Source organism: Athene cunicularia, assembly GCF_003259725.1.
Source record: "Athene cunicularia isolate RWA chromosome 4 unlocalized genomic scaffold, athCun1 chr4_part1, whole genome shotgun sequence".
Lineage (NCBI taxonomy): Eukaryota > Metazoa > Chordata > Aves > Strigiformes > Strigidae > Athene > Athene cunicularia.
Window position 1 is genome coordinate 25,582,589 of NW_020799098.1, and position 17,224 is coordinate 25,599,812.

A 17,224-nucleotide genomic window follows, 5' to 3' on the forward strand; every position below is an offset into this window, starting at 1 on the left:
TACAAGTAGTGTTAACTGACCTACATTTTGATTTCATTTACAAGAAGGGTTAATAAAGTTCTACTATAACTTCCTTTGGAGTTTGAATTCTTGTAGTAGTTGTGATGTTCAGTGTTTTAGTTAGTCCTAGTTATTGTATTTTTAGGGTTTTGTAAGTATGTAAGGTTCTGCCACAGCAATAGGTAATGGGGCTATTTCTGGCCTGTATGACCTTAATAAAAGAAATACTTGGACTGATATCATAGTTTATGGGATAAAAGTCCTGTCTGCCGCAAATCAAACTAACTTCATGCCTAATACGTGTTTGGTAACACTGTATAGTCAGCTGTGCTTGTGTCTTTGTTAAATGGATACCTTCGTTAGCAGAACTGAGGTGTTGCTTTGTCCACTATTACTGTTGTGCTCATAACTGCAAATGCAATCACAGTATTTAACTTTCCATTATGGACCAAGGCTCCTAAATCCTAAATGGGAATGTTCACTTTAACTCCTGGGTAGCTTGATGCATGGGGTGATACAAACATCAATCCAAATAGACAGCATTCTTCAGTTTTCAGGAGTTAATGAGACAGTCTTCACATCAGCCTGGATCTGCAGCTAGAAATAACCACAGTCCCTGCGCAGCAAGGTTTTTCCTATTTCCCTTGAAGGTTTCTGTTCCTGTGGACCAGAAGGTGTTTTGCGACCTTCTCTCATGGGCACCTGAAACAGAGCAGGTGTGACTCTGTGGGCCTGCAGAATGATGCCTCTGCCCACACAGATGCGTGTGGCTGCAGCAGGGTGGTGCCAAGATGCTCTGTGGGTCTTTCATCCCAAAGCATGAGAGCTCCTCTGAAACACCTCAGAAACGTCACTCGCCAGGTTGTTCAGTTTTTCAGTGTCCATGTCAACATACAACCCTCTTGGGTACAATGAAATGCTTGTATGCCTTTTTTCATGTTCAGTGATAATACCATCATTTGATTACAAAATGTTTATGAAATGTGAATGATGATAGTCTGTGATAGAAAAGCCATTGTATCGGCTGTATCAGTACAAGAATTTTCTTAAAGGTATCATATACCTGTGGATATTGGTATTATAAATAGAATTAGCTATACTGGGAATGAGAGTTCCCCAGTGAAGTTGACTTAATTTTTTTATAAATTACTGACTACTCAGTTTTATATTTTTAGCAATATGTCACTAGCATTTAATTGCTCAGCACAGGGAGGATGAAGAGTCAAGTCTCATGAGCGGGAACAGAACTTCTGCAGCATGTCATTGCGAAATTCAGTTTTCCTGCAGCAAGTAGTAGCGCTTTCTTTTTAATCCTCTTTGAAAGAATTTCTATAAATAACATCTGTGTCTATACCTGATTCAACCTCCTTGATATGTTATGTGTGGACTTAGTTGTTGCACTTGTGCAGGGTAGCTACATGACCCAGTGCCATGTTTAGGTTCTTGAGGTAACTCTAGACCAAGAGGTGGTAAAAGTGCATCATGTCTGCATTCAGTGAGCTTTTTAAGCTGAGAAGCCAATGTGGCTGTGCTCCTTCCCCAGCTCCAGCTGCCATCAACACTTGACTTCCCTGGGTATATATAACACTGCTTAACACTTTTTGTATCAGCCCTGCTTTATCATTGTTTATAGTTTTAAAACCTCTGAAGTTGAAATTAAAGCTGAATTTCTGTTCTTTTTTAAATTTTTCAGTTTGGACAGTTGCTTTTTGAGAGTGGAGGGTGACTACCAGTGCTTTTCAAAAAAAAAATATAAACATTAATAATTGAAACTTACAGCAGTTTGTTTGGAAAGGCTTATGCTTTGGAGCAGTGGATAGAGTTGTTGGATAGGTACCTCTTACTTTTCCAGTTAAAATTTACCTTGTTTAGGGCAAACCCTGAGCTCTTGAAAATAGCCATTTGTTTAGGTTTAACAGAGGTTTGTATGTTGTAGAATGACAGAAAAAGTCAGGTTGTAGGTCTCTAGCTGAGTCTTCTGCCCAAAGAAGGATCAGACATGAGATCATACTGGGTTGCTAAGGGCTTGGTCATTCGAGTCTTGAAAACCTCAAGGACGGAGATGGCATAATGTGTCTGGGCAGCCTGTTACACTGCCTGGCTGTCCTCGTGGAGGAAAGAAATACTTATTTCTGCATTGAGCAAGGTTGGGAAGGGTTTCCAGTAGCTTCTCTCCTGGCTGCTGTCACATCAAGAGCCCGAACTGAGACTGAAGGAGACATTTTCTAGTTGCAGTGTTCTGCTGCTGTGGCTTTCGGTGAGAAAGTTCTCACTGAAACACAGGCTGGCATCAAGATGGACTGGGAAAAGGAGAGGAGGGTTATATGGGAGAAAAGAGCAATAGAATGGCAAGGGGGCAAATCTCTGGGGCACAGGACTTGCAGTCTTTGGGCCATTTTTCTGGGGCTTCTTTTGTAGCCTGTGCCTCATCTCCAGTGACCATGTCTCCTTGGAACCTACGACACATGGAGGGGGAGATTGGTGCCTTGTTCTTGGTATGTGGACATGGTGGAGAGGAGGTCCATAAACTTTCCATGCTGCCTTTTTGGAGAGTGTATTTCACCCTCTGCCTAGTCTAGTTTGAGAACCACTTTTAGGCAGGAGGGGGGATGTGTCCAAAGAACAGCAGTGAAGGGTCTAGAGCACAAGTCCTGTAAGGAGCAGCTGAGGAAACTGGGGTTGCTTAGCCTGAAGAAAAGGAGACTCAGGGGACACCTTATCACTCTACAACTACCTGAAAGGAGGTTGCAGTGAGGTGGGTGCTGGTCTCTTTTCCCAAGTAGCATGTGATATGACGAGAAGAAACAGCCTCAAGTTGTGCCAGGGGAGGTTTAGTTTGGGTATTAGGAAAATTTCTTCACTGGAAGTGTTGCCAAACGTTGGAACAGGCTGCAGAGGGAAGTTGTGGAGTCCCCATCCCTGGAGGTATTTAAAAGACATGTAGATGTGGTGCTTATGGACATGATTTAGTGGTGGACTTGGCAGTGTTAGGTTTACATTTGAACTCGATGATCGTAAGGGTCTTTTCCAACGTAAATGATTCTATGTGTCCATGTGCCTTGCCTGGGGCAGAGGGTGAGTGAGCGGAGGTGAGGGTGCAGTGGGGAGGACGGCAGGCAGCCAGCCCCAGCAGGGACCAGAGGAGACACTGCCACTTCCAGAGACTCGTGGCTGTGATCTGGCGCCTGTCCTGCTGCGAGTGGCGGCACAGCCCTTGGCAGCCATGAGATTCTTCTGTTGTTCCCAGCACTGCTCACTGCCCGCTGGGCTTGCCCGGGTTGCTGTGCCTGGTCATGGCCCCACACCAGTCTGCACCATTTCCTTGCAGGGCCTTTTCCCAGACAAGTTCCCTGTCCCCCCTCCGGAGCGTGCCTCCCTCCCAAGAGGAGAGACAGGGATTCCCGAGCAATGCTGACAGCAAAGCTCTCTGGAGCCAAAGTGTGTCCACAGGCATTGGTGTCCTGTTGACACTGCCAGCAGACATCCCCAATGACTGAGCTGCGAGAGCCCAGGTCTGCTTTTCAGGGGGCACAGACAGATGAGGAGCTGTAGGCTCGTGTGGGTCTGCGGGGATGGGAAACAGGATCCATGCAGAAGGTGGGGAGTTCTGAATTCTGCCCTCAGAAAAGAGGAAATTTCATCAGGTTTACTCCCTTGCAGCTGTTAATAAGATGGAGAAGTGGGAGGAGGACAGGAAAGGAAGTCTGCAATAGACTGTTTCTGAAATATGTTACTTTTTATTTCTAAACGTAGTCTTTTATTTTCCTCTGTTGAATGTGCCATTTTCTAGATTTTTCATGCATTAGAAGCACTGTACAGCAGCTGATCGGTTTGCTGGAGATTTTTCTTGATTTGTCTACTGGGAAATCAGATGTATGATGAAAGCTGCTAAATAGGTCAGCTGAAGTGCTACCCTTGTTTTGACAGTGTGGTTTTAGCTCTGCAACAGCCTTGTCCTGGGTCAGGAAACTGGCTTTTCAAAGGTATTTGGATTATTGGCTTGATATGGTCTCACCATATTTTTTCAGTTCTCTCTTAATTGTGTTTCAAGTATTTCATTACCTTTAATACTGACTCTGGCTTTTCCCTACAGATAACAGATTGTTTAGACAACCATGAAATAAAGGAAGTATTTAATTACTTTGCCACTTTTCAAACCCAAGTATGTGCTATGTATTCACTAATGCATACGTTTTTGTGTTATTCTGGAAGAGGAAACTAGGGGTGAAATGTATGCTTATCTCCAGCTAACACAATCCAAGATATCCTACAATTTTAAAAGCTTGTAGGAGTTATTCCAAATGAACTGCATGATGGTTGCTGATGAACAGTTTGAAAAGGAGATTAAAGCCCAGTGATTCAATACCCGAGTGGCACATACTGCTCCAAAATGTACTCTCTAGGTCCCTGCTGAGCTCTAAACCAGGCTGGTTCGAACAGATTACAAAGAAGCAGCAAGTACTGCCTTGAGGAATTAACACATACTTTTATTTCCACTGTACTCACTGTGCTTCTGCTGTATTATTCTCTGCAGGCCTTCCCAGCGGAGGCAGATAGAGGCACCAGCCAGCAGCAGGTCGAGGCCAGCCCTGGACGTGCAGGACCTGTGAGCCCAGCGTGCCCATCCCCAGGTGGGTTCTTGCTGCTGCCCTTGCACCTGACTTTGCCCATCCCCATGGCTGGGGTTTAGGCCCACCCTGCAGTACAAGTTCCATAAGTGCATTTGCAGCAGCACCAAGAAGGTTTATTAGAAAATTCAGAAGATGTCATAAACCTTGACATAAAGAAATTTTTTACAGTAAGAACAATCATTCACTGCAACAACCTCCCTAGAGACATGGTAGAGTCCCCATGGCTGGAGGTTTTCAGTGCAACTGAACAGGGTGCTAGACAATCTCCTCCTCTAGGCTCCCTTTCCAAGGATGGGTGGGACCAGATGGTCTTCTGAGATCCCTTCCAAACTGAGCTGCTCTGTCATTCTGTGGTTGAAATGACACACCTGAGTGTACATTGCTCGGGATGCAAGCTGTCTGCTTTGCCATCTGTGTGAGTGAAAAGCTGGTGACACTGTGCTGTAACCAAAAAGCAATCAGGGCAGAAACTATCAGTTAGTAACAGCAGCTGTTTAACACTTTTTTTCCCCCCAAGACATTAAGAAATAGGGAAGCAGAATAAGAAGGGGCACTTCAGTCCTTGTAGGAGCTTGAAATGGACAGTATTTTGTACACTCCAGATTTTCTGCTGCTAAGGCTTTATGCATGATTCCTAATCTGGGAAAAGGAATTTGCTGGTAAAATTTGAAGCTTTTTTCCTCAAAATGTTGTTTCTGAAACATTACGTTTGGGTAGGCATTTTATCTACTGCCTGTTATTGTGCTAACTTCGTGGTCCTTTTTTGTTGTTCATTTTTAAAAATGTGTCTATAAATTGGCATGTGTAAGTAAAAAGTACTCTTTGAACTAGGTATTGAAATGAGATCTCTGACCATAATTGGTATATAAGCATAATGCTTCTATTTGTTGAGGATAAATGTGACTTAAACAATTGAGCTTTGCCCTCAAAGTGGGTACCAATCCCACAAGGTTAGGATTATATCCAACCTTTTCTTGATGTGCTGCCAGACTCTGAAGCACATGGACTGTTAGCAAGGGCTCATTAGTTGACATAATTACTTTGGCTCATAGATGCCAATGCACAGAGGTTAACAATCTTGAATTGCACCTGGCAGGTAACATAGAAGCTGCAGTCTTTTGGTGAATCAACCAAGTTCTCCTCTCAAGAGTCAGCAGTGATGAGCTGGTGATATTTGTCTACAAATCACAAAACCACCTTGTGTCAGGCTCCACACCTGTGAGAAATGCTAAACATTAAGTGTTGATAACAAAGTTTAATATTGGTGGCAAGGAAAACTGAGATAGCACTGTAAAAATTGAAACGGTAAAGACACATGAGTTTTCATTATGTCTGCTTTGGAGGGATAGATGTGGTCCAAACTGTGTGACCTTCTTGTAGAATAAGCAACCTCCTCTGCTGTTCAGTACAAGCCAGATACTTCCATGCTATGACCCCTATGCCACTAATGGTGTGGGAACTGCTCCAAAGTGGTGTGCATCTGACTGGCAGCAGGAGCAGCTCTTGTCTCTGCTTGTGTGCAGGTTCTTAATGGAGCTTTGGAGTGCATCACGTTCTTAGGTCACTCTCCTAGCCTGTCAAAGATGTACATTCAGAAGCTGCCCCTGCTGCCATGGTTGGAGAGGGACAGGATCTGAAGCTGAGATTCTGCTTTAGGAGGTTAGAGAAATGTTTGGGTGATTATACACTGCCTGGGATGCTGGCAACTGCTCTGCTTCCAATCGTGGTACCAGCTGACAGTAGTTTAGCTGTCACTGTCCTCAGCTGTAGGCCTGTGCATTCCTGGTCCCTTCTCCCTTAAACCAGCATCAACTTCTTGGATTTTTTTAAGAACTAGATGACAGCTAGATTATTCCAGTCCAAGACTTCCTGTTTGCACAGTTTGTTTACTGTCTGATGCTCGACTTGGTGGAAACAGGCAACCTGAAATACCCTCCAGTACTGACAGTGAGACCACATTAACTGTGGTATAGCTACTTGTCTGGGTAGCATCTTAGGATAGGATTTGCCACACGACTTCAGTAAAGAGATCTATATCTCAGTAGGCACTTTGTAGTTTACAACTCATCTGAGCTGAAGAGGAATGTCTGAAATAGTTTGGATGGCTCTGCCCCAAGAACTGCCTCTCTGTCCTTGTTGACCATGAAGGGTGTCCCATGATGCCCAAGCATAAGCACCTACATTTTGTCAGGTGAATTTCACTCTTAAAGCCCTGTCTTCGAGAGATTAATTTTGACTGTGTTGAGGAAAGAAGATTATTTTTTCAAAACGCGCAGTCAATGGGCTCACAGTGTATCCAATAAGAAATCGGATTGTAAGAAATTAAATAGGTCTGCATTTTATTTGAAAAAATATCTTAACCTTGAATCATTATCTCTTATGTGTGTGAATTAGGTTCAGATCAAAAGCAATTCAAGTCAACTGCAGCTTGTGCCAGCTCTGTTGTGAAGAGATTAGAATTTCTTCCCAGTCCTGTCCTTTCAGAGGAAACTGCTTCAAGTGAGAAAGATGTGAAGAAACCTGAAATGGTGCAACAGAAGGAAGCAGAGCTCCCTGCTACACCAGAGGTATGTACAGGCAAGAAAAGGGAGTGTGGAAAACAAACCAAAAAAAGAAAAATCTCACATGGAAATGTTTATTGTGCACATTGGTATTTTTCTCTATATAATCTCACTTCAGGAGTTCATTCAAAACACTCTGCCAGTCAGTGACCCTGAAGGATGGTTTCTGTGCCAAATCCTGTGGTCATCAGAGTTTCCCTTCCAAAGGAACTCCCCCGTGTCTGCTTGTAGTATTTGAACCTGTAAACTGGCTGGAGCAGAAATGAGAATTTAACCTGCAAACCCCAATCCCACCATGTGCTGGGAGGGCAGAGTATCCAGAAGGTGTTGACAGTGGAGCTCACCCTCTTAGTCCTCTTGAAGTGCTGAACAAGTGCAGGTGGTGGCACAGGTAACAAATGGCCATGACCGTACTGCTTAGTCAGGTAAATTAGGTGTTGGTCCTGGGTTAGGATTGAGTTTGGTGTGCAGGTCAGTGTGAATGTCAGCAACAGCTACCTGTTGTTTCCAGGACTTCAGTACTGCAACTCCATGTCGTAATCCTGGAGACAGAGGCTTCATCTTTGATATGTCAATTCAGGAAATAAACAGAAAGGGTTTAATTGAACCTTCTGATTTTTGAATGCTATTTTCTGCTCCCAAATGTCTGAACAGGTGCTGAAACCAAAAGCCCTGGAACAAGGAGGGAGTGTGCTATTGCCATTTTTAAAGAAACTACCTGAGACCAGTCAAGTTACTCTGCAGAATTCTGGTCTACAAGGTGAGCAAAAAGCATTTGGAGAACTCAGCTGGACAGTAACTGAAACAGTGCATGTGGTGTTCAGGGAGAAGTGCCTAATCAATGACCTGGAGAGTTTTGGAGCTAAAATGGTTATTTTCTGATTGTTTCTGACTGATACTGGTAGCATGGCTTCTATGATGCAAAGCACTCTTCCTCTATTCCCCTTAAACACAACAGCAGAATTCTGATAACTGAGCGGGGTAGGGAGAGCCCTATCTTGCACTTACCTGGCCTAGCAATAAAAGCTGTATTATGTCAATGAGTATTATGACTATTACTAATAGTACTGCTGCTCACAGATGAAAATGGTTTTAGCTCACAATAAAAACTTCTGGAGATAAATTCTGCACTCAACTGTTCATGTGGAGTTCTGTTCATAGATGACCAATACACATACCTGGCCACATCCCTGAATTTGACCTGTGCCCATCACAAGTTCTTGCAAAGCAGAACTTTTTTTTTTCCTTCATGACAAAGTTTTGCTTGAGTTCAATAGTGTTTAGTAGTTTGATTTTATATTGACTTTATAGATGCATATATGTAGGTATCATGAAAGAAGGAAAGAGAAAAATCATCTCAAGTTTTCTTCCCCCTGAAACTTAATAGGTTGTTAGTTTATGTCTAGGTAATATTATCCTAGTGTTTTCAAGATTCAAACTACTGAAGGTGATCCACTGTGGAAAACAGGGTTGTCTGAAAAGGAATAGAAATCTCACTTGTTTAAAGTGAGGAAGTGCTTTCCAAACAGGCTTTGAGAACAATATAATTTTATGTTAGGCACAAATCAACCCAAACATCAAGTACTAGATTATAGGTCTCTCGCATATTTTCTGAGTGGTGCTGAGACACTTGGCTGCTCTCTAGTGTCCACAGCACATACAGCGCTGAAAGGATCACAAAATCCTCTAAAACCTGTATCTACAATAGGAGTGAATGGGAGCACTATGCAAAGACTTGAAGGGGTGGCTGCCCTTGACTAGTATTCGTGTGCTAGAGCTCTCGTGTAAGGTTAGCTGCCATATTCCAAAAGTAGTGTTTAAATACGGGCAGTCTGTGTGCCTGCCTGCTCCATTGTAAACTAGCTGCGATGGGCCAAAGTGATTGTAGTCAAAATTCCTCTCGTGGCCAGAGTGGCTCGGGTCTGAGAGTCCATCATCGCCTTTTGACCGCACTGTGTTTCTTGTTTTGTCTCTGTGCTGGTGCCTGCAGAGCCGCCCCGCGGGGCCGCGGTTCCGCTTAGGGTTCGCAACAACTGGCGGCGCTCACAGTTTTTCTCGCAGTCAGGTAAATGCGGTGCTAAGACCAGCTTCAGCCCTTCTGCTGCCTTCAGTCATAGGTGTCTTCGGACGTGGGGCTGGGGCAAAAGCTGGTGATCACGGGGACTTGTTCTACCTCTCGCTTTTATAGAAAGTGTCTATTCCTGCTGCACAGTTGACAAAGAGCTGTTGGTTTTCAAGTTGTTGTGATGCTCTGGTTTCAGGCACCCAAATGAAATCACTTGCCTATAAATACCTTTTCCTTAATTTCTTTAAATCAGCCTAATTTTCAAGGACATTTGGATAGAAAATGGCAATGGTTCTCTTCGTAACTGTGGCTCTTGAATAGTGTAGTCCCATCCTTTTAGCTTTGCTATGTTTTTTCCTAACTTGCACTGAATCACGAAGGGAAAAATAGACCAAGGTAGGTGACACTCAGTGTCCAAACACTGCTAACGTCTGTGGCCAGAAGTAGATGGCATTAGCTAGTGGTAGAGTAGAACCTGATGTTAGTTAATAATTGTGCTCTTCTATACCCACATTTAAAGTAGTTTTGTTGGTGACGGGTGTAATCTTTTTTTCTGGTTTATTTGCTTGCGATTCGTCCTTGCATTTGGTTGTGGGAGCAAAGAGGGAACAAACACAAAGCTTTTTTATACAGATACAATGTAGCTTTAATTGCAGGCTAAGCACATTTTGCCACATTAAATTTAATCTTTCCTTTTTCTGTTCTTTTAACAGCTGATTCTAATAGTGGTGACAAATCAAATGTGAGTACCTTTTCTGTATTGTTGTTTGGTTTAAAGATAGATGTTTAGCAAAAGTGATTTTTTTATGAAAAATGTTTTGTAACATTCCCAAATGAGAATGAGAATTTTTTTCTCATAGAAATGAGAGAGAAAAAATACAACCCAAATCAAGACATGGTCTGAATCTGGAATTTAGGTGTTCTCCTCTTATCAGGAGGGAATGGTAGCTATACAGTACTTAGTTGCTGGAGACACTAAAGCTTCACAATCTCAAAACAATATGTAACTCTAAATTATCCGTTCTATTTTAAATGCATAGAAATTAGAGGAGACAACAATTCTACTGTCTCCTCAATGAAAAAAATAAACACACCACAAGTGCTACTCTGAAGTACACAGTATTTCATATTCTGTTTGTCACATAAAAATAGACATCATCTCTTCCTATCGGATTCAAATACAACTCTTAGTGGAAAGGAATATGACATCAAGTGTCTAAAATTACCCTTGATTGTAAGGATTTTAATTATGTATCATGTAATGGGATTCTTAGTGAAGCCTGAGGTTTTATATCATTATGGATAAAAATTTAAAACAAAGCTATATTCTGTTGTCCTGGCAGCCATATGAAATGAGAAAATATGTTTTACCATCACAAATTGCTTTGCATGTTGCACAAAAGATTATAGAGAAGCAAAATAGATATTTTCTTTAAATTTGAGTACCTGCAGCAGTGCTGCTTAGAGCTTTCTTTGAGATCTTTTTCCTTTTTCCCTTCCAGTTGAAGTTTCCCAAGCCTTTCTTTGCAAACCAAATCATTGTTTTATCATTTGGATGTCTGTGGGCAATCCCAAGTGTCAGTCAAGCTAAGAATATTGTCTGCTAACTGAGAACACCATTATCTAGTTATCAGTGTCCCATTTTAACGTCATTGCCAGGGGTAGGCCAGGCAAAGTGCAACTTTCTCTGGTAGCCTTGTGTAGTGTTGAAGTCTAATAGTTTGGTTTTCCTTCATGCAAGCGTTTCAATTTTTGGTCCTGGGATCCAGAAGAAGAGCGAAAGCGCCAGGAAAGGTGGCAGCATGAACAAGAACGCTTGCTTCAGGTAAGAAAGAAACTACACATCTTCCATCATATGGTTCAGCTGTTGAGTTGTCCCTTTGGACAGAAGTTGAGCATTTCATGTTGTTTTTCACATCCTCTGTGGCTGCTTGAGCAAATTCTATGGCAGATGAGCAATAAAATGAGCATGCACACACATATCCCTTCCCCACTCCATGGATCCTAAAGTCAAAAGGACTTAGTTCTGTGTTCCAGTACGGAGCTAAACCAAATGTTGATCCTCAACTATATTTAAAGTATACTGAGCATAGACTACAAGAGTCTTAATTACTTGGAGCCTCTTTCTCCAGACTGACAGTGTGCTGACCCCGATGCGTATGCAACTATTCTTTAAAATTATGATCTTAATAGATTTTTGTAGACTTCTGCTTTGTTCACAGGTTCTTCTTGGAAAACATCAAGCTAAATTTGGACACGAAGGGTTTGGGTTTTTTTTGAGAGGGGTGGAAACCCCCTCAAAACAACCACTGGTTTTGCCTGGTGGTAGAGTAAGCTGTAAAAGGTCTGGGTGTGTGTACTAGTTGGAAGAAGTGCAGTTGACCTGAGAATTAATTTCCCCACCAGTCAGTAGTGTCTTTTGAAACTATGATTATATTTGGTCCCAAAGAATTCATATCTTTCCTCCATGTAACAGAACCACAAACAACTGTCAAAGGACAACAAATAACAAAATGGAGTCTTTTCATCTTTCAAGAATGACTTGTATGTGTCTCTACTACTTTCTTGAGATTATATCTTTTTAACTAATGTGGTTGTTTCCTCTTAAAATGGTGGCAAATTCTCATAATTTTTCTGGCATATGTGGGTGTTCTCTCAATAGTAAATGCATCTTTTCTGGATTATGGCCGTCACCATTCTTCCCCATATTCAAACCAGTTCTGCCAAACAATTTTAAAGATCTCTTTGAAATAATTTTTCATGCAAAACTGTGAAAACAATTCTCAAGAAAGAGTTTCAAGGAGGAAAACAAGCTACTTAGCTAATTATAAGATTACTCTCTTCAGACCTTTACACACTATTCATTTATCTTTTAAACTTGCACAGGTATTCATCATTCATTAAATTGTACTAGCATCTCTCTTAAATTAGTACCAGTATGTGCAAAACCTGCTTGTTTATATGCTACTTTGCTAAAGTTTTTAATGTAAAATCCATGCCTAAGTGTTTTGGGGTGTGTGATAGCTTTTTGGAACTCTCAAAGCTGTATAATAAACAAGGATATTAAATTATTGGGCATAAATTTCATTTCTGACCAAAGATGTAAAAACTTCTAACAAATTAAACTATTTCAGGTATTTTAAAAGTTCCTCATGATTTGAAGGTGTTAAATGTAATGCTGGAAACAAGTGGTGAGAGGAGGAAAAGAAGCTTTTTTGACACTCATGGATGTTTCAGATTTTTATCTTCCTGTTTCATCCTATTTCTGATTAAACCTGTCTTAGTAGGTTCATTTTCACTGTAGAGATACTACAGAATTTAATGCTAATACAGAATGGTCTGAATTTACCTGTATTTTTATCGTTTTACAGGAGAAGTATCAGAAGGAGCAGGACAAGCTGAAAGAGGAATGGGAAAAGGCCCAGAGAGAAGTTGAAGAGGAGGAGCGTAGATACTACGAGGAGGTATAAGGCTCAAAGGAGGAGGTTGTTTACTGACTTTTTTTTTGTATTTAAATGCACCCACCTACATAACTAAAAAAATCCTGTACCTAGATTAATTAATGAAAAGCCTTCTCAAGGCTGAATTCTCAGGAGGATTGTTTCTCTTAAACATTACCATAGGCGCTGAGGAAAAATATTCAAATATTTAGACAGGTATCCTCAGAACCTCTGCATGGGTGGAGGTGTCTAATTGCTGTATAAGTCTGAATGAGTCAGTACGGTTATGTCTGGGCACGCTCAGACTTACTTCTGGAGGCAGTACCTTGTGTGTTTTGGCATATACTTGGTGCCTGGGCTTGGTGGAATTCCAGATTAAACTGTTGCCTGCCTTGGGCTTGATCATGTAGATGTAAACTGGCTTTGCTTTAAAAAAAAAAAAAAATCCACAGGAAATGTCCAAAGCTTGCAGTTGTACAATATTAACAATATAGAAGACTGGGTTTCTTCTGTCATATGTGGGTTGTTATTGCAGGAAATTGGAAAATGTTTTCAGTTTGACTAGTTGTGCATAATGCAAATTGGTATCATCATATGTACTTGAGGGCCATACCTGTGATCTGAACAGTATTTTTCTTTTTCAACTTTCAGAATAAGTTTCTCATGTACCAAGTGTAATTTAGTATTTTTATATGAAATCTAATAGATTGGTGTGAGAAACAGTGGTGGCATCCCAAGTGGAATATTCTTTCCAGTTTTGGACATCACATCTCAAAGATGGTAATGGTGAAAGGAAAGGTAGTACAAAAACTTGAAGCAATTTAAAAATTGAGGTGTTACCATTATTCTTGGTATCACAGGTCCTTACCTAGCCATCTAAATGTGACACATAGCCAAACTTTATGCTTCTACTCCTTAAGCTCATAATTGACATTCTGTATTTTTAATCCTTACTCTCTCCTCATCCTGTGTTTTTTAGGAACGTAAAATAATTGAGGATACTGTAGTTCCATTCATTGTTTCTTCAAACTCTGCTGAGCTCCTCTCCTCTTCTTCCTCTACCACTGAAGGAAACAAGACAGTGGTGAGTTTCTCATGGAATAGTAAGGCAGTAAAGACTAAGCCACCTTCAGTGCAATGTTTCATTCTTCACTAAAGGCTAACAAAGTCTGAGAACAGTAAGAGTATTCCCTGAATCCCTTCCATAACTGGTGATACCTCAGTGTTGTAGCTTGTATATTTTTACAACTGAGACCCATGCTCCCAAGCAAACTGCTACCATCCCATTTTGGACTAGAGCAGAGGGTGATGCTTCATCTCTTTGCAGCTGCTGCTTTTCTTTAACTGGTGCTGTGAAAAAAGTCACCTGTTTCTGTTTGTTCTAACTGCCTTCTCAAAGCCAGCAAAATCTGAAGTGATTTCCCTGCATCCAAAATCTTGAGTAAGACAGTGCTTTAAGCATATCTGAGATGAGACTGAATCCTCCTTTTCCTCCTTTTCTCTCCCACCATCCCTCCTAGAACAAGCAAATCAAACAGGCCAATGTTCACTTACTAATTATTTATTTTTTTACTTAAGCACACAAAATGTTTAACTCAATACATCTAGCATTTAATTAAACAAGTGTTCAGCTGGGATCAGAGAATGACACCCAAGGTGAGATCAGTAGAGTAAATGTGGGCTTTCCAGGCATAATTTTCTCCTGCCTAAGGCACCCACACCCAAGAAGTCATCTCCCTTTTTCCATTTAACTCCAGGATTAGGAGTTCTGTATCATCTGGTTCTCCTCTTACCTTTCCTGGCCCCTCTTATCACTGATCCCTGTGCAAGAGTATCAGCCGTGGCCCACTTTCCACATGGTTGTATAGCAGTAACTTCCTGGGTGGAGTTGCTTATGCCACGTTCAGAGCAATGCGGGCACATAGAAATGAAGGATCTCATGCCATGTGCTTACTCAAGCTCCACCAGTCAGGTATGACTCACTCAAGTGCCATTTTGGAAGTAGTATTAGTGTTGCCATTTGAGGATGTGCATGTGAGTAATGCTTTGCCCTGAGGCAGAGGCAACAAGCTGAAATCCCTCACAAAGTCCTCCCAGGTTCAGTGGGAGACTGTCTAAACTCAAAGTCATTCAAGGATTTCTGCCAAAAATACATAGTGGGAAGTTTTATTTTGTTGTCCTGAACACCATCTCACAATTGGTATATCCCTAACTTTTTTTTCATGCTCAGTTTAGTTCAGTTAGTTGATTGTTTCAGCTGAAGTCTTTGTTAAATCCAAAGTTAGCCTTACCAAGGTCAAATGATTCCACTGTATAATGTGAGATGTTCTTTATGGTAGTAAGGTGTGTCAACACAATATATCTGGGGAAGCCTGTGCTTTTCCCATGCTGATACCAAATTCAAGGGAAACTCCTTATTCCTTCTCCTGCTGTCTTCTAGAACTCAACTGATTCAAACAGCTCTCCAGAGGAAGGCAAACAGAAAGAGGTTACAAGGCAGAAGAAGCTGCTCTGGGAACAGGACAGTATGCCATCTCTGAAAAGCAAGGAAAATGAACTCTGGCAAGAAAAGAGGAGGTATGGATCAAGCCTAAGCATTTCCTAGCCCTATGGAGCTTTGTGTTCTGTAGACTCCTGGGCTGTCACATCTGCCTGTGATTGATGCTGGAGCATCAGCATCTGGTGGGCTAGTGATAGGTATAATATCCTGACCGTATTCACTTGCCGCACACTATGTGTGTATGGCAATGTGCAATGCTAGCTGTGCATATCAGAAGGCTTGCCTTTGCGGTATATGGCTTTGCCACAAGCCTGTCACATCAACCAGATCGGAGCTTAGATATCTCAGGCATCTCTGCACTGTGTCTTGTGTACAAGTTTCACAAGGCATTTGTAGGAATAAAGGAGCAGTAGCTGTTTTCACTCAGAATCCGTGTGAGATTGCTCGGCTATCTCAGAAGTGCCATACCCGAATGTGCCAGATGGTGTTCAAAGTCCTGGTCTTTGATGAACTGATAATAACAGCTTTCACAAAGACATCTGGTGATGCTGAACACTGTATAGAGAACACTCAGAAAAGCTGTTTCTCTGGCAAAGAAGCTATTTTCCACAAATCCAGAATGATCTTCAGTGTGTCTAAATGGCAGTGTATGAGTTAAGCAGGAAGACTTGGCATATTTAGAGACAAACTTCTTAATTCATGACAGTTATCCTCATTGCTTTGTCATTACTGACACAATAACAAAAATCTTTTTACAAAAAATAGTCTGATATTCAAAAGTCTGATTTTGCCATTATATTCTAGGTGGAATTTTTCCTGGCTTTATTTATACAATCTGACTTATTTTTATTGGCAGTGGAAATAAAGTGCTCTCAGGACACCCAGAGACAGGTATCTTGAAAGGAGGTGAGCAGGAGCACCACATGCCGGTGATGGAGCGCAGCTTGCCTGCCAGGCTGAATCTACCATTGACTCAGGGTGAGGTTCAAGCATCTTCATATACATGTATTCTTTTCTAGATAGAAGTCTCGCAGAAATCTATCTCAAAGAATTTTCGAAATTGACAGTACACATATATCTTCAAAATTTGAATGTTTCAGACTCAAAAGTTATTTTTCTGTTAGCAAAGATAAGTGTGTTAAGGTGAAACTTAAAATCTTGTTTTCATCAGAGAGGAGCATTTTGACTGCAAGTAGGAATCTCATTTATAGGCCTGCGTGTTCACAGTAACAGTTAAACGCAATTCTTTTCCATCTTTTACATAATCTTACATACATATAGGATTTATCTTGATACAGAGAACACTTACTTTCTGTTTTGATAGCTAATTAGATTCTTTACGTCCATTTCAGTCCAGTAAAAATCACTACCTGTGGTGTGTAACTTTTTCAAGCTAAGCCTAAAGTCATACTTGTCTCAATTGTGTCATTAGAAATGTCTGATGAGATTTCAGATTAATAGGGTTTTTTAAGCTCTTTTAAGTATTGATGTTTTTTGAATGAAGGAATTTCCCAAAGCATTGCTATCAACAGGATCACCCTAAAAAAAGGCAAACTCACTAATTTAGCATCATTATCTAATGTAAGTGAACAGTAGAAAGTAAATAAGGAAGACTAAAGACAGAAAGCAAATGTAGATTTTGAAATCAAGTTTTAGATTTTTGTTTTCAGTCTAGCATAAAAATTGATGATTCTAAAAAATTAAACATCTATGGATAGAAAAGGTTTCAGTGTTATTACTTGCTCCAAATACAAATTCAGTTTATTAAACTTAGCAGGTTTGCTTTCCGTGTTTCGATTTTATTGTATTCTTTGTGCTTTGATAAAGGCTGCTCAAATAAAGAAAGCAGAAGATATTGCCCAGCAATCCATCCTTGTGGATTTGTAGTAGTGATTAAGCAAACTTCAAAGGTTTGACAGTTTTTAACTACTTCTGCTAATCAGAGTTTTTCTAGGTTCTCTTCAACAACTTGGTCTCCTGCAAGTATTTTGTCAGTTCCTTTTTTTGCCCCTCAAAGCATCACATCC

The 17,224-nt window shown here is 41.0% G+C and overlaps 1 protein-coding gene across 1 annotated transcript in view; it reads left to right on the plus strand.

Moving 5' to 3' along the window:
• Positions 1–17,224, plus strand: part of LIMCH1 (LIM and calponin homology domains 1) — a 111,976-nt gene that overhangs the window by 83,245 nt on the left and 11,507 nt on the right. The window contains 9 exon segments of the mRNA XM_026847119.1: positions 4,535–4,631; positions 7,026–7,198; positions 7,847–7,952; positions 9,971–9,999; positions 10,999–11,082; positions 12,629–12,721; positions 13,677–13,781; positions 15,138–15,274; positions 16,054–16,175. Of these exon segments, the coding sequence (XP_026702920.1) occupies positions 4,535–4,631; positions 7,026–7,198; positions 7,847–7,952; positions 9,971–9,999; positions 10,999–11,082; positions 12,629–12,721; positions 13,677–13,781; positions 15,138–15,274; positions 16,054–16,175 (946 nt within the window).